This window comes from Balaenoptera acutorostrata, chromosome 19, assembly GCF_949987535.1.
Source record: "Balaenoptera acutorostrata chromosome 19, mBalAcu1.1, whole genome shotgun sequence".
Lineage (NCBI taxonomy): Eukaryota > Metazoa > Chordata > Mammalia > Artiodactyla > Balaenopteridae > Balaenoptera > Balaenoptera acutorostrata.
In genome coordinates this window covers 60,958,662-60,986,397 of record NC_080082.1, presented here as the reverse complement: position 1 = coordinate 60,986,397, position 27,736 = coordinate 60,958,662, and the positions used below count along the sequence as shown (strand labels likewise).

Sequence of the window (27,736 nt, the reverse complement as noted above, 5' to 3'; positions counted from 1 at the left end):
GACTTTCCTTAACTCACTCATTCACTCATCCATCCCTTTATCCATCCATTCAACATAAAGATTCATTCATCCATTCAATATAGACTGTCTCCCTCCTTCTTTCCCTTCTTTCATTGTAGTCCTTTCTTTTCTTCACTCATTCATTCATCTAATCAGCCAATATAGAGATCATTCATTCCTTTATTTATTCATTCATTCAATGGAGAGATTCCATCTTTTCTTCATCTAATGTAGAAATTCTTTCTTTCACTCATTCATTCGTGCATCCATCTGTCCATCCAATATGGAGATCATTCATTCATTTATTCATTCGCTTATCCATTAAATGTAGAGATTGGTCCATTCTGTTTCTTCCCTTCTTCATTCATTCAGTGTTGAGATTCTCTTGTTCATTTACCCATCCATTTACCTATCTATTCAATATAGAGATTTATTTGTTCATTTTGTCATTCATTCATCCATTCAATGTAGTGATTCATTTATTAATGCACTGCATTATTTTTTTTTAATTGCTGCGTAACAAATTTACACACATTTGGCAGCTTGAAACAAAACACATTTATTATCTCAAGAGTTTCCATGGGTTAGGGGTCTGGGCAAAGCTTAACTGGATCCTCTGTTTACGGTATCATCAGGCTGCAGTCATGATGTCAGCTAGAGCTGGGTTTTATCTAGTGCTCAGGGGCCTCTTCCAAGCTCACGTGTTTGTTGGCAGAATTTGTTTCTTTGCCGTCATAGAACTCATGGCAGCTTGCCTCATCAAGACCAGGAAGAGAGGGACTTCCCTGGTGGCGCAGTGGTTAAGAATCCGCCTGACAATGGAGGGGACACGGGTTTGAGCCCTGGTCGGGGAAGATCCCACATGTCGCGGAGCAACTAAGCCTGAACGCCACAACTACTGAGCCTGTGTGCCTAGAGCCCGTGCTCCGCAACAAGAGAAGACCCCACAAAGAGAAGCCCGTGCACCGCAACGAAGAGTAGCCCCTGCTTGCCGCAACTAGAGAAAACCCGCGTGCAGCAACAAAGACCCAACACTGCCAAAAATTAATTAATTAATTAATTAATTAATTAATTTTAAAAAAAGACCACCAAGGGAAAGTCTCTGACTTCTAGACCCTCTTTTAAAGGGCTCACCTAGTTAGGTCAGGCCCACCCAGGATACTCTCCCTTTGATTAACTTAAAGCCAACAGATTAGGGACCTTAATTACATTGCAAAACTCCTTCACCATTTCCATACAAGGTAATACAATCATGAGAGTTATATGTCATCACTTTGGCCATATTCTATTGGTTAGAAGCAAGTTACAGGTCTTGCGCACACACCACAAGATGGTATTATACAAGAGCATGGGTGTTGGTGAAGAGGTCATGTTAAAATGTGATTAGATATTGAAAGTGACTAAAAAATTCAAAGTTGTGTTCAGATTGGCTGCAGAGTGTCCCAGCTCCTCCCTATCCCTTGGTGCCCTCCCCTCAATTACCAACCCCATGCAGGGATCTCTGCTGACCCTGGTCCCTTCCACCTGACAGGTCTGTGACTCAGACACGAGGCTGGACCCTGTGGCACTGCTGGAGCTGGTGCAGGTGCTAGACGAGGACCCCCGGGTAGGGGCTGTTGGGGGCGACGTGCGGATCCTTAACCCTCTGGACTCCTGGGTCAGCTTCCTAAGCAGCCTGCGGTACTGGGTGGCCTTCAATGTGGAGCGGGCTTGTCAGAGCTACTTTCACTGCGTGTCCTGCATCAGTGGTCCCCTAGGTGAGCAGGGGTAGGGCTTGGGAGGGCCATGGATGGGGCAGAGAGGGAAGGGAGAAAGGGAGCCAGAATGGATTGAAGACGTGATTGAGATTGGGGACAAAGATGGGGCTGGGGCAGGAACTGGGGATAGGGATAAGATTGGAAGTTGGAGGTGGGGATGGTTTTTGGTGTTGGGAATGGGTTGGAGAAAGGGTGTGGATGGGGATTGGGATTGGGGCTGGGGGAGGGTTTGGGGAAGGGGAAGAGATGGGTTTGGAGTCAAGGACAGTGTTGGCGCTAGGTTTAGGGTTGGGTATGGGTTTTTGGATGAGGATGGGTAGGGGATGGGGCTGAGAATGGATGCGAGATTGGGGATGGGTTTGCAGTCAAAGTGGGTGTGGGTCAGGAACAGGACTGGGGCAAGTTTGGGATGGGTGTGGGGGTGAGGAAGGATTTGAGGTTGAGAACAGGACTGGGGCTGGAGTTGTCATTGGAGACAGGTTGAGAATGGGATTAAGATGGTTAAGGATGGGGTTGGGATTGGAGACGAGTTGGTTTGGAGATAGGACTGGGGATGGTGTTGGCAACAGCAGAGGCTGATGCTTCTGTACCCCCTTCCCCACCTAGGCCTATACAGGAACAACCTCCTGCAGCAGTTCCTTGAGGCCTGGTACAACCAGAAGTTCCTGGGCACCCACTGCACCTTTGGGGATGACCGTCACCTCACCAACCGCATGCTTAGCATGGGCTATGCCACCAAGTAAGCTGAGGGTTAGGGTGGTTGAGTCCCAGCAAATGTGTGTGTGTGTGTGTGTGTGTGTGCGTGTGCTGGAAACTCTCGAAACCTAAAGTAAATTTCAAGTGAGCTCTATCAAGTGAGATTTTAGGGGAGAGGGAAAGAAACCCTATGGAGCAGAAGTGGCATTTGTGTTGAATCAGGGAGCAACACCCAGTGAGACATTAGGGGAGAGTGGAAGATACCACAGGGGCATTTGCATTGAACCATGTGACCCCGTGGACTCTACTTAGTTGGGCAAGGTGAGGGTGGGAATTCCACCTAGAAGATACAACCTGAGATGGGGCCAGATGGCTCTACCATGGAGAGCACAGAGTACCCCAATCTGTGGGGAGAGAAAGAGATCAATAGAGTGGGATCTAACTAGTGAGAGAGTGAGTGAGAAGATTCAAGTGGGAGAGGAGGGGAGTGCCTAAACTCTAGTAAGTGCTTCAGGAAGAAGAGATGTGATTCAATGAGGCTCAGGGGGTGTATGGGCTAGACCAGTGAAGTTCAGGGGAAAGGGATTTCTATGAAGTTAGACTCCGTGACAGCACCAGAGACAACTCGGGGTATACCAAGGGAACCCATGCATTCATTCACTTGACAAATATTCTTTAAGTGCTGCCAATGTTTTCAGCTCTGGGGATGCAGCAGCAAACAAAAGAGATGCAAATTCATGCTTACATTGATTGGGGAGACAGACAATAAATAAAATATGTAAGTAGAACATATAGTGTATTAGATAACGATACACGCGAAGGTGACACATAAAGCCAGGAAGGGGAATAGGAAGTTTCCAGGTAGGGAGTGAAATATTTAATTAGGGTAAGATAAGGATGGGCGGGAAATAGCGCAGCAAGGGAGAGAGTGTCAGGAGAGGACAGACAGTTCACGGGGCTGGGGTTGGAGGTGTCCACACATGAAAGGCTTGTGCGCCACAGTAAGAACTGTGAACTTACAGATGAGGGGGCCACGAGGAGGGGGTTTGAGCAGAGGGGTGGCCTGTTGTTCTAACAGGATCCCTCCAGCTGTTTTGAGTACAGACTGCAGGGAGGAAGAGGATTAGCAGGGAGGACCCTGAGGATGTCAGGTGACACAGGGGAAGGAGACTGGACACTGTCAAACAGTGCCCGCGGGGATAGACTAGTTTGACCCCTCCTAACAAACTGACTGCTGGAGGCCACCTAAGGTGATGCTCCCTACAAGCGATTCTAGCTTTGCGGGGAGGGATTGATTAGTCATGTCTGCCAGAGCCACAGGAAGGGAGCGTAGTAGTTCCATTGAGAAGCTCTAACGCATGGGCTACCCTAGGTAGGAACCATGCCTGGCTTGTTCCTCACCATGGTGCCTGCCAAGAATAGTACTCGTGATAGATTAGTGATAGCATTAGTAATACCGCAGTGATATTAGTAATGCCAGTAGTTACATTCGTCATAATAAAAATAGTAGCAGTCGTTATCATCTATTGAGCAAGTACTATATACTGGCCCTAAGCACTTAGCGTTTAATCCTCATCTATTAGGTAGGAACCATTATCGACCCCATTTTACATAGGAGAATGAGACAGGCTGGGACCTGGGACCCTTTACTGCAGTGCTTGCGCCTAAACAAACATCTCCTCCAGCAACAAAATACAAAGAAACTGTAAGAGACTAAAAATAACTGCACACATATGCAGCTGGGGCAAATTATGAACAACAAGATACAAAAAGGCCAAACCTCAAGCGCCACTTCTGAGGTGTGGGGAGCAAAAGCAGGGTCCTGTGCAAGATCCCTGCCCACGGCAGCACCAAGGGGGTGGGCAGGCCACCTAAGCTACCCCCTCCAGCCCACGCACTGATCCGCCCCGACCCTCACCCCATGTAAGGGACCAGCTCGTCCCCGTGTCCCCTCCCCCTTCCCCCAGCGAGCAAGGGAACCTGTTACTTGCAGCAGGAGTCGCAATAAAGCCTTACTGGAATTTCTCCTCTGGCCTTTTATCGATTTCTATTGATGAAAGAGTCCAAGGACCCAGGTGGGCATCAAGAACCCCGAGGCCCACAGAGGCTGAGAAAACTTGCCCCAGGGGCCATTTCCGGCTCCCGCTCTCTGTCCGGGGGGCCCCAAGGGGAGCCGCGCTGACGGCCGTGTCTCCCCCCACCCGTCCAGGTACACCTCGCGGTCCCGCTGCTACTCGGAGACGCCCTCCTCCTTCCTGCGCTGGCTGAGCCAGCAGACGCGCTGGTCCAAGTCGTACTTCCGCGAGTGGCTGTACAACGCGCTCTGGTGGCACCGGCACCACGCGTGGATGACCTACGAGGCGGTGGTCTCGGGCCTCTTCCCCTTCTTCGTGGCGGCCACGGTGCTGCGGCTCTTCTACGCGGGCCGCCCGTGGGCGCTGCTCTGGGTGCTGCTGTGCGTGCAGGGCGTGGCGCTGGCCAAGGCGGCCTTCGCGGCCTGGCTGCGGGGCTGCCCGCGGCTGCTGCTGCTCTCGCTCTACGCGCCGCTCTACATGGGCGGCCTCCTGCCCGCCAAGTTCCTGGCGCTGGCGACCATGAGCCAGAGCGGCTGGGGCACGTCCGGCCGCCGCCGGCTGGCCGCCAACTACGTGCCGGTGCTGCCGCTGGCCCTGTGGGCGCTGCTGCTGCTCGGCGGGCTGGTCCGCAGCGTGGTCCACGAGGCCCGGGCCGACTGGAGCGGCGCCTCCCGCGCGGCCGAGGCCCGCCACCTGGCCGCGGGGGCCGGCGCCTACGTGGGCTACTGGGCCATCATGCTGACCCTCTACTGGGTGTGGGTGCGGAGGCTCTGCCGGAGGCGGGCGGGGGGCTACCGCGTCCAGGTGTGAGTTCCATGCGCGGGGCGCCCGCTCAGGGGGGCTCCGGGGGGCGGCCAGAGGAGACCTACCAGGGTCCCCGCAACCACGAACTTGCCAGGTGACCCTCTGGGCCTCAGTTGCCCTCCTCTGTGAAGTGAGGGGCTCGACCCAAGACTCTTCAGCCTGGACTCTTTAGGGGGCTGGGACTTCTGGGTCTCTTGGGAGGGGTATTTATTGAACAGGGTGTGGGTTTTTAGGGGCAGGGGGGGAAAGGGGTCCCCACATGCTGTCCTGGGGCCCCCGATTTCTCCCTGTTCTTATTTAACCTCCATTTGTACTGTGTGATTAGGATATAATAATTTATTTTCTTCCGAGCCTACCTCCTCCGTTCGTTTTCTTTTTCTTTATTTTTTTTTGAGAATTAAGGGGGCTGAATGGTTGAGAACTGGGAACTCGTGGCTCCTTCTGGGGTGCCAGCTGTTTGAAACTAGCCAGGATACCCTCCTTCCTCGGAGCCTGGACTCCCTCTTTGGAACACAGGGATAGGAGTCCCGTGAATTAGGGTTGTTTTGAGGGTGGAATTTCTCAACTCCTCATTCAGATACTTACAGAGCACCCACTATGTACCCGACACTATCATTTCATTTCATTCATTCTTTGATTCAATCGGCCACAAAAACATTTATCGATTTCCTATTGAATTCCACACACTTTGCCAGGTTTGCAAATACAGAAGCAATTAAGGGGCAGAATTTGCCTTCCAGGAGCTCCTAGTCAATTAAGCAAAGAGACTCTGATCCCTAGTTAAGGATACCCAGACACATGCCTCTGTGACTTCTGTTGTCACAGAGGTGGGACGATTTAAATGATTAAAACTATTAAAGATTAGAAATTCAGTTCCTCAGTTGCACTGGCCACCATTCTGGTGCTTCATGGCCACACGTCGCTGGTGGCTGCCATACTGGACAGGGCAGGTCTAGAACGTTTCCATCAAGGCAGAGAGTTCTACTGGACATTGCTGCTGTCCTGACTATTGATCCTGACCCTTGTCTCTTCTTTCATATCCAACATTCTGATCCATCAGCAAATCCCACTGGTTCTACCTACATGACTGACCTAGGACCACTCTCCTCACCTTCACTGTCACTGCTTTGTCCCCGAGCTGCATCTCTTCCCTGGATTAAAGTTGCTATCTCATGCCTGGATTACCACCTAACAGTGACCTCTGCTTCCACCCTTGCCCGCTACAGTCTGTTATCCATGCAGGAGCTATGTAAATCAAATCAAATCATGACATTCCTTGGCTCAAAAACCACCATGATCTCATACGGAGGAAAATCAAGACCTTAGGGTGGCCAAGGTCCTGCATGAACTGGTCCCCCCTGTGTTCTCTCTGACCTCACTGCATACTCATTTCCTAAAGCCGTGCTCCCAGTGGATTGAACTCCTGGCTATTCTTCCACACACCAGGCACACCCCTGCCTCAGGGCTTTTGCTCCTGCTGTTTCTTTTGCCTGGAGCACTCTTAACACATATATCCACATGGCTCATACCTCATCCCCTTCAAGTCTTTATTCTAGGGGCACCTTCTTGGGTGAGGCCTTCTCCAAAGATCCTATTGCTACCCTCCTCCCCCTAACACCCCCTATCTGTTTCCCTGCTTTTTTTGCTCCATCACATATATTATCATATGCCTTGGTGCACATTTTTGCATAATTTTCTTGTTTATTTTTTGACCATCGATGAGAATCTAAACTCCATGAGGGTGCAGAATTTTTTTTTTAATTAAAGTACAGATAATGTACAATATTATACAAGTTTTAGGCATACGACAGAGTGATTCAATAATTTATAGATTATACTCCCATTTAAAGTTATTATAAAATATTGGCTATATTCCCTGTGCCGTACATTATATTCTTGTAGCGTATTTATTTTATACATAATAGTTTGTATCTCTTAATCCCCTCCGCCTATCTTGAGGGTGCAGATTTTTGTCTGTTCTGATTTCTTCATTGCTGTGTCTACAGTGCCTTGAAAATGCCTGGCACATAGTAAACGCTCAGTAAATATTTGCTGATTGAATGAATCAGTGAAGGGGAACACATCGGTAAATAAGAACATGAAGGATCTTACCTTTTAAGTGGGGAAGACACAAAACCAAATTAAAAAATAAGGTTACATTAGGTCTGAACACATATAATGCACAAGCTAAAATAGGGGGACGTTGGGAACTCCCTGGTGGTCCAGTGGTTAGGACTCAGTGCTTTCATTGTTGAGGACCCGGGTTCGATCCCTGGTCAGAAACCAACATCCCCCAAGCCTCGTGGCACAACCAAAAAAAATTAAAAAATAAAATAAGGGGCTTCCCTGGTGGCGCAGTGGTTGAGAGTCCGCCTGCCAATGCAGGGGACACGGGTTCGAGCCCTGGTCCCGGAAGATCCCACATGCCGCGGAGCAGCTGGGCCCGTGAGCCACAATTACTGAGCCTGCGCGTCTGGAGCCTGTGCTCCGCAACAAGAGAGGCCGCGATGGTGAGAGGCCCGCACACCGCGATGAAGAGTGGCCCCCGTTTGCCGCAACTGGAGAAAGCCCTCACACAGAAACGAAGACCCAACACAGCCATAAATAAATAAATAAATAAAATTAAAAATAAAAAATAAATTTAAAAAATAAAATAAAATAGGAGGATGTCATGTGGGAGGAGGGGAGTAGTCAGAGGTGACATTTGAGCTGGGACCTGTGCAATGAGAGGGAGGTGGCTTTGTGAGGTTCAGAGTAAAGTCATTTCAAGTAGGAAGAACAGCATGTGCAAAGGCCCAGGGACAGGACTGAACTCTGCATGTTCAAGGGGCAAAAAAAAGAAGGCCAGTGGGGCTAGAGAGTAAAGAGGGGGAGGAGAAGAAGGTGGAGTCAGGCACATAAACACAGTGCCTGCCCACACAGCCTTGTCCTGGAGATTAAATGGGTTAATGCATGTAAAGGCCATTCAGGGGAAATCGTAACTGAGTTAACTAGACAAAAAAGGGAACATTATTCTAGGCAGAAAATAGTATGTACCCAGGTCCTAGAGAGAATGAGAAGAATCATGATGAATACAACGAATGAGCAAAGGCCAGAGGAACTGCAAGATAGAAAGATCAAGGGGGAAGAGTGGGGTGGGACAAAGTTAACCAGAACCTTGGGGGCCTTTGGAGGCCTTGACAAGGAACTGGATTTTGTTCCAATGGCAACGGGGAGCCGCTCAAGGGTTCTGAGCAGAGGAGTGACCTGATCTGACAAACTTCAAAATATCACTCTAGAGGTTGGGATTGACATATACACACTACTATATATAAAATAGATAACTAATAAGGACCTACTGTATAGCACAGGGAACTCTACTTAATGCTCTGTAATGACCTGTATGGGAAAAGAATCTAAAAAGGAGTAGATATATGTATATGTATAACTGATTCACTTTGCTGTACAGCAGGAATACAGTATTGTAAATCAACTACACTCCAATAAAAATTAAAAAAATAAAACCTTAGCCAAAGTAGCAAAAAAAAAAAAAAAAAAAAAAACCACTCTGGCTGCTTTGTGGAGAATGGACTGCGTTGACACAAGGCTGAGCAGAGCCAGGGAGGCCAGTGGCGACGGGCTGCCGCAGTGATCCACGCAAGAGATGGTGGCGGACCACGGAGAGAGCGCAGCTCCGTGAGATATTTAGGAATTGAAAAGGCTGAGATTTGGACCTAGATTGGAAGTGGAGGAGGAATTAAACGCAACTTCGGTTTCTGGTTGAGGAGCTGCGTGGATGATGGTGCCCTTTACGACAGCAAGAAAGTCTTGGGGGAGGAACAGGCTTTCAGGGCGATATCAAGGACTCTTTAAGGGTGACTGCTGCAGGCGGAAATGTCCAGGATGCTGCCAGAAATCCGGGGAGGGGCCTGGGCTTGCACCTATAGCCTCAGTACAGGACCCTGCACTGCGACAGCTGCGCCTCTTACCGTCGTTAGGGGGGCACGGGCACCTGGGCATCTTTGGGGTGTGCCGCTCTTCCTCCTAAGTTAGTAGTGACCACCTTCGAAGATGAAAGAATCTAGAGAGCTGAAATAGATTCTTTATTTTAGGGATGGAAATAGGATAAAAAAGATACCTTTGTTAGTCGCCGCTGCAGTACCATCGAAAGAATATCCTGGGGAAAAAAGGAGATGTTCGTGTGTGTGTGGGAGAGGCTGGGGACCAGAAATCTGGGTCCTGGAGCCTAGGTCCCAAAGGTGGGTGATAGGGCTTGGACTCTTAGATCTGAGAAAATAGGGGTTGGGAGTTATGACTCCTGGTCTGAGGAAGGAGGGGGTGGGGGCCTGGACTCCTGACTAAAAGGGTCTGGAGACTCGGACTTCTGGATCTGAGGGAGGAGGGGCTGGGAACCCAGACTCTTGGGTCTGGGAAAGGAGAGCCAGATGCTGGGATTCTGGGGTCCCAGGGACTCACCACGCCAGCACGGTCGCACTGGCTGAGGCTAAGGCCACAGCGACCGCGAGCAGGCACTGATTGCCCGGCGTCAGAGCCTCGGGCCTGGCCAGCAGCTCGCCCAGGCTGGGCGTCCAGGGTTCGATCATCTCCCCCTCCCGTGGCGCCCAGCGCAACACTTCCCGAAAAGCGACCTGGAGCTCAGTCTCCCCGCGCGGTGGCGGACCTGTCACTGCGGGGACGTGCACGTCAGCCGGGCGCGAGCCCCACCCCTCACGTAGCCCCGCCCCTGCCGCGCAGCTCCGCCCCGCCCGCACCGTTCAGAAAGAAGTAGAGCCGCGCCAGGGGGCGCTGGTCGTGTGTGATCACGCAAGAGAAGGTCCCGCGGTGCGTGGGCTGCACCGGCCGGATCCGTGCCAGGTATCCTCGGGCCCGCGGAATCTCTCGGAAGTAGGACAGGTCCTGAGTCCGGAGCTGCGGGACGCTTGGGCTGGAGCGGCGAGAGGAGGGGGGGCCCCTCGCCCCTCGCCCAGAAGAGATTCTCTCCGCCCCGACTCGCCAAACCACAACGTAAAGCCCCGCCCCCGAGCTAGACCACGCCTTCCTGAGCCCTGGCCCCACCCTCAGCTCTTATTTGTCGATCTTTCACGCATAGTCCCGCCTCCTAAGTCTTGACTCCGCCTCTTGGGCCTAGTATTTGCTCTCCCGCCGAAAACCTTTACGGATAACCCACCCCTGAGCTCAGGTTCTGCATTGTGAGCTTTGCCCCTTACCCTTAAATGCCGAGACCCTCCCCTTGCACGAACTCTGAATCTACACCGAGTCCCCACCCTCTGCATCCTGACTCTCCATCCTCTAGTAAAGCATAACCCGCCTCCTAAACTCTTCATGCTGGACCCTCCCCGACTCACACCTCCTCCTGCGAACTTCCAGGAATAGGTGATCTCTTCCTTAGGCAGCTGGAAGTTCACAGTGCAAAAGAACATAGCCTGATGACCCCGAGTCACCGTCAAGTCCTGAACTGAAGACAAGTCCGCATCACCGCCTCGGCCCGCCCACGTCCGGCCCCGCCCCCAGACCACGCCTCCTCCTCACTCAGCTCCCTCTTCCAGTTTTTCAGGTTTCTTGCCCTTCAAGGCCACGCCCCTCACCTGGGCAGTCTAGCGGGAGGTCGCAGACCGTGGAGTAGCACCCTCGGCAGCGGAAACGCCGGGCGACCTCCTGGAGTCCTATGGGACGGGAACGCTGGATCTGGGCTCCATCTGCCTCCCCTAGCCCGGGTCCCTTCGGCCACCTTAAGGTCTATTTAACCTCCTTGGATTCTACCTGCCAGACAGAATCTGGGTCCCGCCTTCCCTGTGCTCATTGGCCAGCTCTCACCACTCTCCAGCCTCTAGGATTCCTATTGGTTTGCTTTGGTTTTCGGACTCACCTTTTATGAGGTTTGTGAACAATACCTGGTTTACTTACTTTTCCCCATGGCTCGTATTGGCCCCCTTAGGATCAGAGGCCCACCCATCCTCTCCCATTTGTCCCAGGTTTCGACCCCTACCACCTCCCTTCCCCCGCAATTCTGAGCTTTGAATGATGTGCTTACCGCAGGGAGGGATGCAGGCCCGGACTGCGGAGAAAGAGCAAGCGTTACTACCCTGTAAGTCGCGGCAGGTGCCCACCTGAAGTTCCCCTAGAGGAAACGTTTCTGGGCCGGATGCATTCCTCCAAGAGAACAGAGCCAGGCCTGCCGCGGTCCACCTAGGGGGCGGGGCCAAGCCTGCAGCATTCCACCTGTAGGCGGGGCCAGGCCTGCAGCATTCCACTAAGAGGTCAGGCAGACGGGGTCGGGGGAAAAGGGCGGCAGGCCTGCTGCTCTCACCAAGGAAGCAGGACCAGCTCCGGTGTATCCCGTCAAGCGGGGCGGGCTTAGATCCTGGGCGATGCTCGGAGGGGACAGAGTCTAACTAGGGGGCCCAGTTAGAGGTGTGGTCAGGCTGGAAGTAGGCCCTATGGCGGCCCGGTTGGAAAGGAAACCTTTCAGAGAGTGCACAGGGCCAGACACAGAGATCCAGGAAGAGGCCCGGGCCCATCTGGGGCAGGACCGTCCTAAGAAGCGGTCCCAGCTAGAGATAACCTTCCGTCGGAGGGGCGGGGCCGGACCCAGAGTGGTCCGAGCAGAGGAAGAGGCTGTGACCCGAGTGACCCACCAAGGGAAGCTCGGCTCAGAGATCGGGCCGGGGGTTTGCGCTGAAGGGAGCAGATGGGGGTCTCGGGAGTGGAGTTTCTAATTGTGCCTGGGGGAAGGAGATGGTCTATTTTACCTTCTTTAAGCTGTAATATAATCTTCTGTATTTTCTCCGCGGCATGAGGAAAGGCAACCCGAAAGGACCCTGGAGGGTAGAGGGAGTCCTTGTAGTAAAGACCCTTCCCCAAGGCTGGCCGAGCTTGACAGGACTCGCTGTGATCGTGCCTGTGCCCCTGCCCCAAGCCCTCTCCACCCCCATGTCTCTGGTATATACCACATCCTCCTACCCTGTCTACCCCAAAGGCTGACAAATCCCCACATCTCCTTCCTTCTGCTGACTCTGGACTAATCTCTCTGATGGAACCCCTCAGCATCATCTGTGTTATCTTGTCGAGGGGAAAGGGGAGGATAAAGGTCACATTTCTTCCAAGGCCTACGAGGCTCTATATGGTCTGGCTTACTCTCCCTCTCTATTCCATCCCTAATACCCACCTTTCATTCCCCCTAATATGAAAAGAACCATACTTTCTAGCACCTCAGGGCCTTTGCACATGCCACCTTCAGTTTCTAGCACATCTCTACCCCTACTCCTACTCATCCTTCATGTCACACCCTGTGTCACCTCCTTAGAGGTTTTCCCTGACCACAAGTATAATCTAATCCAGTCCCCTATTTTTGTCTCTAATAGTGCCCCATTCATTCCATTATAGCTCTCACCAGTTTGCAAATACATACATTTATATATACACAGTGATCATTTAAGTCTGTCTCTTAGTGCTGTGTCCTCAGAACCCAGGAGAGGGCCCTGAGTCTTAGAAATAAGTATGTGTAGAATGAATTCCAGGATCCAACTGGAATGGAGACCACAGCTGGAGGCAGTGGCCCCAATCCATCCTTTGGATGTGTTATATTTGGCCTGGAAAGTATTTTTAAAAATGAACCAGTTGCCATCATGTAAAATTTGGGAAAAGTCACATAAAATGTTTGGCATCCCTTTAAGAAACTTGGAAGAGCCGTAAGAGAGATGGTATTTCCATGAGGCAGCAGCTAGCCGGAGCTTAGTAGCAGCCTTCCCCTTCAGACAGGGCACACGCTCACTTTTACAGAGCTCCCAGCCTCTTCATTTCTATCCCTCTTGCACTCCTTTTTTCCCCCTTTCTGTTCTTTTTCTTATTTTTTTTTGGCTCTGCCACACGGCACCACGTGGGATCTTAGTTCCCCGACCAGGTATCGAACCTGTGCCCCCTGCAGTGGAAGCGTGGAGTCCTAACCACCAGGGAAGTCCCTCACTCTTTTTATGTTCTCTCTCCTTATGGATGTTTGAGTTTTGACCACTGAAATGACCTCCAAGCTATAAGGTTTTGGGGCTTTTTCAAAGTGGATGGGTGGAATGATTTACAGGGGGAGGTGGTTTTGGAAGTCAAGAAACGTGGCAGGGTCCTATGGGCTGAATTGTGTCCCTCCCAAATTCATATGTTGAAGTCCTAACCCCCAGGCCTTTAGAATGTAATTGTACTTGGAGATAGAGTCTTAAGGAGGTAATTAGGTTAAAATGAGGTCTTTAGGGTGGGCCTTAATCCAATATGACTGATGTCCTTAAAAGAATAGGAAATTTGGACACAGACACAGAGGGAAGAAAGTCATCTACAAGCCAAGGAGAGAGGCCTCAGAAGAAACCAACCCTGCTGACACTGACACCTTGATCTTGGACTTCTAGCCTCCAAAATTGTGAACAAATAAATTTCTGTTATTTAAGCTACCCGGTCTGTGGTATTTTGTTACAGCAGCCCTAGCAAACAAATACACAGGGATTGCCAGTTGCCTCAAAATATCTATTTTCTCTTTAGTAACATAATACTGCATTTTAGCTGAGAAAGCACCCTTCCCAGCTTCAGCTAAAAGACTGCATTTCCCAACCTCCCTTGCAGCTAGTTGTGGTCATGTGACCTAGCTGTGATCATATGACCAACTTCTGCTCCTTGAGATTAAGTGCAAATGTCATGTGTGAGTTACAGAAAGTAGCCTTAAGAGAGAAATGGTACCATATTATTGATCCCTTCCCCTTCCTCCATCCTGTTGCCTGAAACTTAGATTTGATGGCTGGTGCTCTAGCAGTTATAAAGGCCCATGAGGATTAGGGGGTATACCCTAAGATGGTAAAGTAGAAAGCTGGAAGGGGCTTGGGTTCCCAGGAAAATGGAGCTGCCAAACTAGCCTTAAGTGCCTACCTCAAGACTTTTTTTTTTATGGGAGAAATAAACTTCTAGCTTACTTAAGCCATTGCAGGTTTCTCTGCAATTTAAAACCATACAAAACAGGAGGGAATTGAGAATACTGGCAAGAGACTGGCTGAAGTGATGATCATTGGGTAGAAGCTGGAGAGGGCACTGAAGCCAGGAAGCAGGTTTAAAATGAGGGGTCAAGGACTTAGTGGTCTCTCCTTGACCACAAGGCAGGCGTGTGGTCTGGAGATGGCAGGATGGTCAGGAGGATGTGGTCCGAGTTGGGTGCTCAAATGAGAGGCCAGGATGTTGGAGGAGGCATATATAAGGAATATCTGTGGACCAAACCAAATGACTCATGGGGAAGGGATACACCAAGTTAGCCATGGGGCAGGGGAGAAGCATGGGAGTGAAGTAGGGATGGAGTGAAATATCCAGAGAGGCCAAGGGGCAGGGGCTATATCAACTGAACCACAAGGGGGGCGCGGGTGGATGTTATAAAGTCTCCCCCAAAAGAGGTGCTTCATTAGGAACTTCAACTGTTTCTGATCATCTGGGTTTGAGTCCTGTCTCTGCCAATTATAAGCACACCTGTCTCACACCTGAGCTAGCCATCACACATCCTCCTCCCTATGTGACCTCGGCCAAGTATTTAACCTTCCTGATCCTCAGTTTCCTCGTTCATAAAACGGGGACAATATTGGTGTCTACCTCACAGGCTTGGTGGGGAGGATTTAATGTCATAGAACATAAAAGCATTCCCCTTCCAAACTATGCGCCAGGTACCATTTAATGACCATGTGGGATAATGTCTCTAAGTGCTTGGAAGGGTGCCTGGCACACAGTGTTATAGAAGGGTCACCTACTGGTATTCCCATCCCCAAGTTTGAGATGGGGAAACCAAGGCACAGAGAGGTTAGGAAGGCGGCCCAAGGTCACAAAGCTAGATTTGAACCCAGGTGGTCCCACTCCAGAGCCTCCACATGCGACCACTACCTGTGGTACACACACTGCCCTCCTTGACACCATATTAGCCACTCCGTGGTTTATATACACTAACAGTGTCACCTGCCACCACCGGGAGCCACTCTGAGGCAGCACGTCCATCTCTCAGGTCCTCCATTTGGGAGAGACCCGGGAGTCATCCTCGATTCTTCCCATGCCCCTCACCCCATATATGTCGGGTCCAGATATCTCCTGGGTCCATCCCCCCTGTCCAGCTGAGCCCCAACTTGCCCATCTGGAAAATGGGGCTATAAAACTCCACCTCATAGGGCTGATACAAGGATATCCTTTAGGAAGATAATTAACAAGTAACTCTGCCAGGACTGCCCTGGTGGTCCAGTGGTTTAGACTCTGAGCTTCCACTGCAGGGGGCACGGGTTCGATCCCTGGTCAGGGAACTAAGATCCCGCATGCCGCACCGCGTGGCCAGCAAAAAGATATATAAACAAAACACAGCATCTTCCATGTAAGGGGCAGGTTGGTCTGGGCCCACCTGAACCACCGCATCTGGCCCGAGCCACCACTGACCTCACTGGTCTCTCTGCTTCAGCCCTTGACCACGTGGCCTTAGTCAGACACCCTCCTTCCTTAAAATCTTCCAATGGCTTCCCCATATCTAGAGCAAAAGCCGAAGAGACTGGCTAAAGTGACGGTCATTGGGTATAAGCTGGAAAGAGGAGCCACCTCGGCTAAAGTCAGACGAAAGGCCCACCATAGCGGTTCTCAAAGTGTGTCCCTAGAACAGCAGCAGCAGCTCCTGGGGACTTGTTAGAAATGTCCATTTCTGGGCCCCACCTCAGACCTACTGCTCAGAAACAGAGGGTGGGGCCCAGGGGTCTGCATTTTAATAAGCTCCCGGGAGATTCTGACATACACTGTGGGGCTAGAGAACCACTGGCCCCAGGGCCTTTGCACTGGCTCTTCCCTCTGCCTGGAAGCTCTCTCCCCAGGTTATCTGCATGGCTCTCACTGTCCCCTCGTTCCAGTCTTTGCTCAATTGGACCTTCTCATTTGCACCTCTCCTGATCACCCCATTGGCCACCCCATTCCCTTCCCCTTCTGTTTTCCTCCACAGCACAGATCACCAACTGACATCAATGGCATTTCACTGATTATGTTTAATAATCAACATAAGCAACCTGAGGGCAGGTGGCTTGCAGTTCTGTTCACAGCTGTGTCCCTGTCACATTCAATAAATACCTGTGGAGTACCAGCTTCTCCCAGCCTCCAATCTCCCTCCAGTCCGTCCTCCATATGGCCCCAGAGGATCTTTCTACACCCAGAGCTGACCCTGCCCTTCCCCGGCTCACAGCCCTGCTCCTTCAGGACAGAGTGTCAAGTCTCCCTGACTCCCAGCTGAACCCTGGATGTCCCCCAGGCCCCTCGCAGTCATTACATCCTCGCCCAGCTGGCCATCTGCCCCCACCCCTGCTCTTCCTCCCAGGCTCCCCGTCTCAGGGATGACCCACTGCCCCCTCAGGCATGGAGCCGGACCCCGGACACGGCCCCTAACCCTCCTCTTCCCCTTTTCCTGAACAGCTCACAGATCCAAGCCCCGTCCCTCCTGCCCTTGACTCTCCCCACCCGACCCCCTCTTCTCCACCTTCACAACCCCTGCCCCAGCTTTGGCCTCCTTCACAGCAGCCTCCGCCCAGGCCTCCCAGCCTCCACTCTCTCCCCTGCTCCAGTCGGTCCCACACACAGCCCTCGCCAGGGTCTTCTACACCCAGAGCTGGACTTGTTTCTGCTCTTTTCAGAACCTTCTGTGACAAGTTGGCCTACACTGGGGAGAAAAGGCATCTCCTGGAATCCTCCTCCCTCCTCCCCAGCCAGCTGTGAGTTCCTCAGCTCTCCAGTTGGGGGCAGGGGGATCCGCAGCTGAAGTCTTCTCCATGCTGGACCCCCCGGGCGCCCCCTGGGTAGATGGGAACCTCGTCATGTTTAGGGATCTTTGTCAAAAAGCTCCCTGGCAAGAGCAGGAAGCAAAAGAAGTAACAGCTAAGATGCAGAAATAAGTGCAGAGCCCCCAGACCACTGATGTGGCCAGTTTATGCTGCAAAGCAGTGAGCGCTCCCACTCCCAGTCTCCAGCACACTGTGGGCGTGGGGGTGGGGGGGATCCTGTGTCACGTGACCACGGTGGCCTGCTGTGATCACTGCTCAGGCTGCCCCTGGGCCGCAAGGGCCGCCCCAGCCCTGAGGTCCCTCCCCACCCGGCACACGCATGTGTTTCTCTACAGTGTGTGTCTCACCCACCCCAAGGCTGTCACGTGTGCCTGTCTCCCTTCACAGCTGTCACCTGAATCATCCTCTCTCTCCCTGTTCCTACCTGTCTTCCGGCCCCCTAATAGCCTCACATGTCAAAAATGTGGAATTACTTTGTTAACTGTAGGGAATATGTGTGTTTTATCCTAGAGGAAGATCTCCTCCCTGAAGTCTGTCTCACTGGGGGTGCCCTCCCTCTCACTGAGCTCTGAGGCCACCCTGGGAGGCAAGGAGATTGTCCCATCTCTCAGATGGGTAAGTTGAGGCCCGGGGGGGGGGGGCGGGGGGGCGTGATGCATCCAGAATCTCATAGCCAGGAAGAGGGCAAGCCACACAGTGAGGTCAGAATGCACATCTCCCTGATCTCAGCTGGCTTGAGACTCTAAGTTACTTCTGCACTGTCCCCACCAGCCCCTGCCCATCTCCTCTCCCCGACAAGGCTGCCCAGCTCCCTCAGCTTCAAGCGTCACCTCCTCCGAGATCACTGTCAAGTTCTGGGCTTTCCCCGCACAAACATCCATCTCCCGGGGGCTCCAAGCCCACATCTCCCACCGCTGCCGGCCCCGCCCCACTCACCCTGGGCGGCGGCCACCTCCTGCAGGGAGTGGGTCATCTGGGTGAAGGCATCGTGCAGGTGGCTCCTTTCATCGTAGTCTGGGGGTCGGAGGCAGGAGCTGGGGCGAAGCGGTTCCCCCAACACCACGTCCCCAAAGCGGACCTTCCTCTGCCTCTCTCTGAGTCTCTGGCCCCCCGTCTCTGAGTCTCTGGCCCCCGCAAAGTCTCTGTCCTCCCGTCTCTGAGTCTCTGGCCCCCGCAAAGTCTCTGTCCTCCTGTCTCTGAGTCTCCGCCCCACCCCCCAAGTCTCCATCCTCCCGTCTCTGAGCCTTCGTCCCCCTCAGTCTCTCCAGGCCTCTCTGGTCCCTCCCTCCACATGCCCCCCTTGGGGCCCTGGAGGATGGTGGGGGGGTCTCCTCACTGATTTCAGTGTCCAGGAGGCCCTTAAAGGCATCTGTGAAGGCCTCCTCACACTTCCCGAGGTCGGGGCTCTCCAGGCCGGTGAAGATCTGGCAGATTTGGAGGCGCTCGTTGTAAGACGTGAAGCAGAGGAGACAGGCCCAGGCGGAGGCCCTGAAAACCGTGAGGGCCACCAGGGCGGACGGCACAACGCTCCCTGGGGCCAGAAGGGCCATAGCGGAGGGTCTCAGCCTGTGGAGAAGCTGGAGACTTTTGTGAGGTCACTGTGGTGTGGGGGAGGGGCTCAAGATACGGGGTCAGAGGTCGGGTTTCAGTCTCCAGTCCAATGTCAGGCTCCAGGGTTTTCAGGGAGGAAGAGTGTGTGGGGTCAGTGGTCAGGGGTCAGGGGTCGGACCCCAGGCTGATGGCTGGGCCGGATGCCAGGCTCCCAAGAACCTCACCTGTGACCCTGGACGTCCTCACAGGTTAAAGGGTCTCAGGGACCCAGAGGCCGGCAGTACGGTGTGCGGGGGCCCGCCAGGCCCTGGGGTGTGGTAGTGGGGTGCAGCAGAAACGGACGTGGCACAGAGACACCGTGAGGGCCCGAAAGACAGAAACCGAGCCACGGAGAGACATCGGGAGCGTCAGAGACCCAGAAAGCACCATAAGAGACAGATGGAGACAGGGTCTCAGAGGTCACTGTGCAGAGACCCAGCGGGGATGGAGAGACAGAGAGAAAGCAAAGCAGAGATATCCAGATGGGAGAGGAACTCTTCGAGGGAAGGGGGAGGAAGGGATGGAGGGACGAGGACACGAGGAGCAGCCCAGCCTCTCCTCCCAGGATCCCTGCGGCAGCCCCTCTCCCCAGCCTGGCGGAGTGGGGCAGGGGACCGGGGTCAGGGGTCCCCGCCGGGCCGTCCCGTGCAGGGCGCAGCCTGGGGAAAGCTAGGAGGCCGTATAGTGATCTCCGTGGGTGTCCTCCTCAACTATACAACCTCCTACCTCAGCCCGGGGGGCGCGGCAGGTGGACAGACAGACGGATGGACTGGACGGACAGACGGGGGCCAGGGAGGGCGGGGAGGGCCGGGGAGGCCCCAGCCGCGATGGTGAGCCCCCGACACGGACCCACAGACACGAGCTTGTGTGCGGCGAAGGCCCCGCAAGGTCGGTTCTACGGGTGGGTGCCAGGACCCAGGAATCCGGGCCCCCGGCCCCCTCCTCCCCAAGGAACCCAGGAGTCAGTCCCTCGGCGCCTTCCTCACCAGGGACCCAAGAATTCACGCCCCAGGCCCCTTCCTCCCCATAGGTCCCCGCAATCCAGACCCCCTACCCCCCTCTCCTCCCCCAGATTCAGAAGTCCAAGTCCACAGCCCCCCTTCTCCCCTGGGGACCCAGGAAGCCGGGCCCCCAGCCCCCTCCCTCAGACCTGGGAGTCCGGCCAGGCCTGCCTCCTTGGACAAGACACAGCCTGGTTTCCCGGATCCCGGGTCAGAGGGAACCTCACCTGTTTTGGAGTTTGGTCCCTTGGACAAGACGGTTCCCTACCTACCTGTCAGATTCGGAAATCCAGGACCGGTGTGGAGACCGCCCACGGGATATAAAACCGACAAAGCCTTTCTGGGTATTTTTTCCCCTCTCTCTTCCCTTCTTTTGGCCTCTCATCGTGCACAACACTGACAGCTACGATCCCTGAGCGCTGATACCGCCCCAGGCCTCTGTCATGTGGCAGGCAGGGGCTCAAGGTACCATCAGCACCCCCATTTTGCAGGTGGGAAGGCTGAGCCCCAGCCAGCTGGTGAGTGGGAGGGGCCAGGCCTGCAAGGCAGCGGGACCAGCACCCACCCTTCCCACCCCTGGGCTGAGTCTGTGCACCTGAGAGCCTCCGCCTCTGTCCAGCGCTCCGTCTGTCTTGCTCTCACTGCCTCCGGCTCCATCTCCATCTTTCTGCTTCTCTCTCCCCGTCCTGCCGTGTCTCTTTCTGCTGCCGCTGGCTCCGTCTCTGTCTTACCTGGTCTCCATTTCCTCCAGCCTCTGCGTGCTTCTCCCCGGCTCTGCGCTGCCCATCCTCCCCCTCAGCTCTGCCTTCTCCTCCTCACGGTGCCTTTCTCAGTCCGTCTCTCTCTCCTCTCCCCCCCTCCTGGTTCTCTCTCCTTTTTTCTCTTTCTTTTCTTTTCCTTTCCCTTCTGTCTTTCACCCTCCTCTTCTCCCCCCCCACCCCGTCTTTGTCCCTCTCCTTCTCTCTCTCCCTCAATTTCCCTGTCTCACTCTCCTCTCCCCCTTTTTCCTGTTTGCCTCCCTCTCCCTCCCCGCCTTCTCTCCATCCCTCTGTCTCCTTCGCTCCCCTCTGTCTCTCTCCTTTTCTCTCTCCCTTTCTCCTTCCCTCCCTCCTAGGTCTCTCTCCTCCCTTCCCTCCCTCCCCTTCTCTCTCTCTCTCTCTCCCTTTCTCCTTCCCTCTCTCCCTCCCCCTCGCAGCAGCTCGGAGCCAGGTCTGGAGCTGGGGTGGCTCGAGAAGGGGCCCAGGGCTGGGGTAGCGACCTACTGAGGAGGGGGAGGAGAGGCGGGAAGGGGGCGGAGGAGGCAAGGGGGGAGGAAGGGGCCAGAGACGGGTCTACGGTCCCAGCTCTCATTCCCCTTCCCTCCTTCCCAACCTCCCAGACCCTCAGGCGGGGGCGAGAGTCAGGCCAAGGTGGGGAGGAAGGGGAAGGGAGGAGGCTGCCCCCGCCGCCCCCCCACCCAACAACCTGGCCCAGAGCCCAGGCCTGGGTTCCCAGCATGCCCCGGGGCTGCCTGGGGCCTGAGGAGGGGGGTGAGAGCAGAGGGGAAGCTGAGAATCTTAAAGATTTGCAGGACCTGAGCATCTCCCCACTCCTCCCACACATTTCTCCTCGGGAAAACTGAGGCCCAGAGAGAAGGGTCAGGACTTGTTCAAGGTCACTGGACAAGGCCTTGGTGGAGGCCCGAACTCCCTGGGCCCATAGGCCGGATTTGGGGAAAAGGTTGGCGCTGGACTTCCCCCAGGTCTGGGTCCCCCTCCCCCTCTCTGCAGACCCTGGGGAGCCCCCAAGGGTCAGAGAGCAGACCCAAACAGTCTGGCACCATGGCAACCAGTTGGCCCCGCCCCCTTAACCCCCAGAGGGCTGGACTCCAGCTGGGGCTAAAGAGGAGGTGGGGACTCCTGGGTTCTGGGGAGGAAGGGGCTGGGGGCCCGAACACTGGGCTTTCGTGGAGAGCGGGGGCTGGAACGTGGAGCCCCAGGTCTGAGGGGAGGAGAGGCTGGAGGCCCAGACTCCTGGATCTTGGGGTAAAGGGGGCTAGGGGTTCGCATTCTGGAATTCTGAGGGAGGGGGCTGGGTCGCGGACTCCCAGGTCTAAGGGAGGAGGGGGCTGGGGCCTGGAATCCCGGGTCCCCAGGGGAGCCTGGATGCTGGGCCTCTCCTCCGCCAGACATCCCCTGCCCCCGCCGCTGACCCTGGCCTGTCTGGCAGCCCAGACAGCCTCCCCCACTCCTCTGCAGCCCCCTCCCACTTGCACGGCTCACCCTTGACCCCTCAAAGCCCCGCAGCCCCTTCCCTGCCCCTCCCCCTCCCCTCCAGCCAGACGTTAACCCTTCCGTTGCCACAGGCACCTCCAAAGCCAGACTCTCTCCCTCCACCTCCCCTGAGGGCGCGGGAGGGCATCTCGCCCTAGCCGGCTCCAGCTCCGAACCTAGCTACCCCAGCCCCATCTCTCTCCTCCCAATGGAAACCAGGAGGTGTTCCCTGCCCGCTCCTCCTCCTGGATCCCGGAATCCAGGCCCCCAGTCCCCTCCTCCAAGGATTAAGGAGTCTGGGTTCCCAGCCCCCTCCTCCTCCAAGAACCCAGAAATCCAGGCCCCCGGCTGCCTCCTCCCACTAGGGACCCTGGAGTTCGGGTCCCGGGCCCCATCCCCCTCCCTCTCCGCAGACTCACGGCTCCGCAGCTCCAGCGTCGGGGGGAAGGGTCTCGGTGGGCAGCGCCCGGGCCGGGCTGAGCCGGGCCCCGCCGCCGCCGCCGACAGCTCTCCATCCTCTCCCCGCCTCCGCCGCCCGACGGCCTCTCCCCTTCCTCCCGGCGTCCCCGCCATCCTCCTTCCCTCCTCCCCGATTCCCTCCGGCCTGTGCCTCCTCCCGGCTCTGCGGGCCCGGCTCCCCCGCCCGGGACCCCGCCGGACCAGCCCCCTCCCCAGGGGGCCCCCGCCCCGGCCCCTCCCCATCGCCAGGCCCAGTCCGGCCTGGCTTTCCCCCCCCACCCCGCCACCCCCCCGCCCCGGAGCTGGCCCCGGTCCAGGGGAAAAAATTCCATCCAGCCCCGGGGAGGAGGAGCGGGGCGGGGGAGGGAGCAGGGAGGGGAGGCCGGGCCGGGGAGCGTGACGCAGGGAGGAGGGAAGGGACAAAAGGGGCTGGGAGGCTGCAGAGCCGGCAGCGCTCCCACTCCTCCCTCCCTCCCTCCTCCCTCGGCCGGGGCCGGTTCTCTCCTCTGTCTCCGTTTTTTCTCGTCCCCTCCACCTCTCCTCCCTTTCCTTCTCTTTGCCCGCCTGCCTCCTCCTGGCCCTGTGCGTTTCCCTCAGTCTCTTGTCTCCGCGTCTCTCTCTTTCTCCTTACATCACCCCCCCCCCCAATCAGGGTCTGCTCCTCTCCCCCCTCTTCTCTCTCCCCCTTACTGCTCTCCCGGCCTCCTTCCCCTCCCTCGGCTTCGGGCTCTCCACCCACCCACCCACTGGGGAGAGAAGGGTGAATCAGACCCAGATCTGCCCTTGCAGACGGAGCTCACAGTCTTACGGAGGAGACAGACCCAGACGCAGACAGTTCCAATTCAGGGCGGTCGGGGTTTGACAGAGGGAGGGACCCAGGGTCTGTGGGAGGAATCCTTTCGGCACAGCTGAAAGGACCTCCAGAGAAGGCCGTGGTTGTGATTGTGACCTCCAAGAACTGGGAGAAGTTAGATCTGAATTGTTGAGAGACAGAGGGAGGAGAGAGAGAGAGAGACAGCAGTAAGGGCGTTCCAGGCAGAGGGCACAGCTCAAGAAGAGAGCCAAAGGCAGGAAACCAGGGGCCATTCTGGGAGAAGGGCAAGCAGTCAGGTCTAACGGGAGCCCAGGAGCCTGGAAGAGGAGGCTGGGGTGGTGGGCGGGGCCAGGTTCCTCCTCGCTCGGAAGGCCGGGCTGGGAACTTTCCCGTGAGGGTGACCCGGATCCTTGGAGGGCTGTGAGCAAGGGGAGGGGCAGGGTCAGAGCTGGGTGTCAGAAAGACCCCTCTGAGGGCCGTGGGGGATGAGCTGAGGAGGAGAGACTACTGGAGGCTGGGAGGCTGGGGAAGAGGATGCTTGATCAGGGGCTGGGACCCTGGGGACCCAGAGGAGGTGGTGGGGCAGAGAATGTGAGGGGGGTGATGGAGGAGGTGAAGAAGATACAACAGCCAGAAGTCTGGCCCTGAAAGTGAGGGGACAGGAGTTGTTCCAGATGGGGAACCAGTAGGAAGAAGGGAGTACAGGAGAGGGAAGATGCTGTGTGCAGCTTGGGACCTTGTGGACATCAAGGGCCGGAGGACATTTAGGGAAGACATGTGGTGGGTATAGCGTTCTGGAGCTCAAACAGTGAAAAATGCAGTTTCCTCCTGCCCTGTCCCTGGCCAACCACTTCTCTCTGGGGACAGCTTATGCTTACCAGTTTCTTGTGTATCTTTCCAGAGAAATTCTATACATTTATACACATATATTATACCACCCCACCTTTTTTGTCCCCAGGTGGGATCATATTATTCTATACTTTGCTTTTTTTAAACACTATATCCTGAAGATCCTCCTATATCTGTATAGCTTATAGAGGTACCTCATTCATTTTAGTGGTTGTATAGTATTCCGTTGTATAAATTTATTCGTCCCTACTTATTCAATCAATTAGGAGGAGTTTTTTTTAACATAAAGAAACTAATGCTTATGAATATGCAAATTACTGGACTTTTTGAAGAACTGATTTCTTACAATGCTCTTAAGCTGCTGAACCCAGATATTTGATAAATACTTCTAGGGCCTTTACATTTTGTCATTAATTACTAATGATAGGAATAATAATGATGACAACCATACCCTTTATTGAATGTCTACTTAGGGACAGGCCCTGGGCTAGGTATTTGTTATACATTATGTCATTCAGTTAACACAGCAGTCTTATTTTTAGGAACTGTTTTATCTTCATGTAAGGCTGAGGGAACTGAGTTCTGAACAGTGAGTTGCCCAAGCTCACAAAGTGAATGGCAGAGCTAGGATTCGAACCCACGCCTCTCTGGCTCCAAGTTCTATGCCCTTTCTTTGGAGATGGGCTGCCTCTGGGAAAATGTGCAACTCACCTGGGATTGCTATCCAGCAGAGGTTAGACTTGTCATGCACACAAATTCACATTTGATAAAAGGACCTTTTGTTAGACCCTGTACCTTGACTTGGTATCCAGAATTACTGTTAGTCTACACTCACCCCAGATACCCTGCAGTCAGCTCAGGATAGTAACCACACCACCCTGCCGTCTCCTGGTACTAACCCTGATCCCACTGTATTGTTTTTTTTTTTTCTCTCTCTCTCTCTTTTTTTTTTTTTTGGCTGCGCCATGTGGCATGTGGGATCTTAGTTCCCCAGCCAGGGATCGAACCCCCACCCCCTGCAATGGAAGTGCAGTGTCTTCACCACTAGACTGCCAGGGAAGTGTTCCCCCCCACCCCACCTCCCCCCCCCCCCCCCCCCACCATTGTGCTGTGATTCTCGATGTCTGGGTCTGCCTCTGAGAATTCAATGAGGGCACCATTGAGGTCTGAGTCATCTCTGTCCTCAGTATCACTCAGCATAGGGTGTGGCTCAGAGCAGAGACTCAGGAAAATGTTTGCTAAATGAATGAATGGAGGGTTGGATGAATAACAAATGGTTTATGGGTTAGGCTGGGACTTGCTTAAGCCTCTGGGATAAAAGAACATAATTCCCATTAGTTCCTGAAACACAAGGCCTCCATTACCATTGGTTAGTGACCCACAGGAACCACTATTTCCATCATTCTTTGATATACAAGGTTCACAAATCCCTTGGCACCTAAGACTTAGCTACTGCAATTCTCACAAATCCCGGAGACTCAGGATCCAACATTCCCATCAGCCCCTGAGACTCAGGATCCACTATTCCCATAAACCCCTGAGACTCAGGATTCACCATTCATTCCCATCAGCCCCTGAGCCTCGGGATCCACCACTCCCATCTGACATTTGCACACAACTACTACAGTTCTTGTCAGCCCTTGGTACCCAGCATCCATAATTCCCATCCCCTTAAGATACAGGTAGACCACCATTCCCATCAACTCCTGTGACACGAGTTCCACCTTTCCTATTATCCTTCAGAACAGCAAGCCAATGGAAAATAGAAACACCCCACCCTTCATAAGGCCATCCCCAATTTCCTGGAACAGGAACTGTTAGCCAGAAAGACATTTCAACCTGCCCTGAAGTAGGTCTGGATCAAGGACTCATTTATTAATGCTGTAGAAAAGGGGGCACCAGGTTATGAAGAACTTCCAAGTAGCAGAGTATCCTTCCATGGGAGGAATCAACCCCCAACCGGACATAATCCTACAGCACCGTCAGAGAATGCTGCCATGTGAGGGTTAAACTCCAAACTCAAGACAATCCCCTGCAGCACCACTTAATCCCCACAGGTGCGATACCTCAGGCTGGCAGAGCACAAAAATACCAGAGGATCCAAATGCAACAGATACTCCCATCATGCCATTAAATAATCCCAAATGGCAATTTGCCCTGGTGGACTTGCAGGAATTGGGGACAGGGCCACCTTTTCTTCGTGTGTGTGGTGGTGGTGGGTGGGACGAAGATGACAAATCTTACTCCCACTGTTAACCCTTTCCTGGATTGGGGGGGTTGGTGTGATTTTTGAGGGAGGGCTCCTCCACAGCCTATCTCTTTCCCCTTAGGGCCATGCCTTCTAGTCATCTGAATGGTGAAAGCCTTCAGCTGCTCCACTCTTCACATCTCAGCAAAAGGGAGGGAAGGTGGTTCTGAGGTTCAAGGAGACTGGAGTGGGAGTGGGTACCGTTTTTTCAAGCCATCCACTTCCCCTTCCTCTGGTAATAGAGCCTGTCTTTCCTGTGAGACACCCACTCCAGGTCACTCTAACAAGAATGTTCTAGCAAAATGCCCTTCCTCCCTCCCCGAGAACACATAGCTTGGGCATGTGACCCAATACGGGCCAATCAGAACATTCATTCATTTGTGATCCCCCAACAGAGCTGATTAGAATCTAAGATTTTATTTTTCATCTTTTGAAAAAGTTTTATTTTTATTTTCATTTTCATTTTATTTTATTTTTTAAATTTATTTAAATTCACTTTATTTTATTTCATTTTTTTGGCTGCACCATGTGGCATGTGAGGTCTTAGTTCCCCGACCAGGGATTTGAACCTGTGTCCCCTGCACTGGAAATGCGGAGTCTTAAGCACTGGACCGCCAGGGAAGTCCCTATTTTTATTTTTTAAATTTTATTGAAGTATAGTCAATTTACAATGTCGTGTTAGTTTCAGGTGTACAGCACAGTGATTCAATTATACCTTTTCCCTCATAGGTTATTACAAAATATTGAATTCAGTTCCCCGTGCTAAATAGTAGGTCCTTGTTGTTTATCAACTTTATATATAGTGGTGTGTATGTGTTAATCCCAACCCCCTAATTTATCCCTCCCGTTTCCCCTTTGGTAACTATGAGTTTGTTTTCTATGTCTGTGGGTCTATTTCTGTTTTGTAAATAAATTCATTTGTATCATTTTTTTAGATTCCACATGTAAGCGATATCACATGATATTTGTCTTTGTCTGTCTGACTTACTTCACTTAGTATGATAATCTCTAGGTCCATCCATGTTGCTGCAAATGGCATTATTTCATTCTTTTTTATGGCTGAGTAGTATTCCATTGTGTATGTGTGTGCATGCGCGCGTGTGTGTGTGTGTGTGTATACCACATCTTCTTTATCCATTTATCTGTCGATGGACACTTAGGTTGCTTCCACGTGTTGGCTATTGTAAATAGTGCTACTATGAACACTGGGGCAGAGTCTCACTATTAACACAATTATAATTGCTCCTGAAGTACCAGGGGAGGCAGCTAGACAGGAAGTTGAAACAAACAGTGTAAAAGTGAGAAATGAAAATACAAGATTGTCATCTTTTACAGATGATAGGCTCCCCTACCTAGAAAACCCAAGAGAATTTACAGAAAAACAGAA

The 27,736-nt window shown here is 53.5% G+C and overlaps 2 protein-coding genes across 4 annotated transcripts in view; one reads left to right on the top strand and one right to left on the bottom strand.

The window, feature by feature from the left end:
• The window catches only part of HAS1 (hyaluronan synthase 1), a 42,093-nt gene extending 36,559 nt beyond the window's left edge, over positions 1-5,534 (top strand). For both annotated transcript variants that reach the window (XM_057533521.1, XM_057533523.1), the window contains 3 exons: positions 1,532-1,757; positions 2,364-2,496; positions 4,663-5,534. In XM_057533521.1, coding sequence (XP_057389504.1) covers positions 1,532-1,757; positions 2,364-2,496; positions 4,663-5,338 — 1,035 coding nt within the window. In that variant the 3' untranslated portion in view covers positions 5,339-5,534. The remainder of the gene's footprint in view (positions 1-1,531; positions 1,758-2,363; positions 2,497-4,662) is intronic.
• Positions 5,535-7,044: 1,510 nt separating this feature from the next.
• On the bottom strand, positions 7,045-19,755 carry SPACA6 (sperm acrosome associated 6). 2 transcript variants are annotated; one of them, XM_057533627.1, is made up of 9 exons: positions 18,473-19,755; positions 18,073-18,150; positions 12,082-12,150; positions 11,364-11,387; positions 10,918-10,995; positions 10,678-10,787; positions 10,084-10,240; positions 9,788-9,998; positions 7,045-9,400 (listed from the first exon to the last, which is right to left on the bottom strand). In XM_057533627.1, exons 1-9 carry the CDS (start codon positions 18,684-18,686, stop codon positions 9,361-9,363), a joined length of 981 nt encoding a protein of 326 aa, XP_057389610.1. In that variant the 5' UTR covers positions 18,687-19,755; the 3' UTR covers positions 7,045-9,360. The 2 variants fall into 2 exon arrangements, with proteins under 2 accessions (XP_057389610.1, XP_057389609.1); XM_057533626.1 differs by having other exon boundaries at positions 7,045-10,240; positions 10,680-10,787.
• Positions 19,756-27,736: the final 7,981 nt, after the last annotated feature.

What these genes read in the sequence shown, in the direction of transcription:
- SPACA6 (XM_057533627.1), bottom strand. Translation starts at nt 18,686, where the DNA reads ATGGCCCTTCTGGCCCCAGGGAGCGTTGTGCCGTCCGCCCTGGTGGCC. An exon ending in GGCCTGCATCCCTCCCTGCG is followed by an intron (nt 10,996 to 11,363) that starts GTAAGCACATCA and finishes CCCGTCCCATAG; the next exon opens with GACTCCAGGAGGTCGCCCGG. An exon ending in GCTCTACTTCTTTCTGAACG is followed by an intron (nt 9,999 to 10,083) that starts GTGCGGGCGGGG and finishes ACGTCCCCGCAG; the next exon opens with TGACAGGTCCGCCACCGCGC.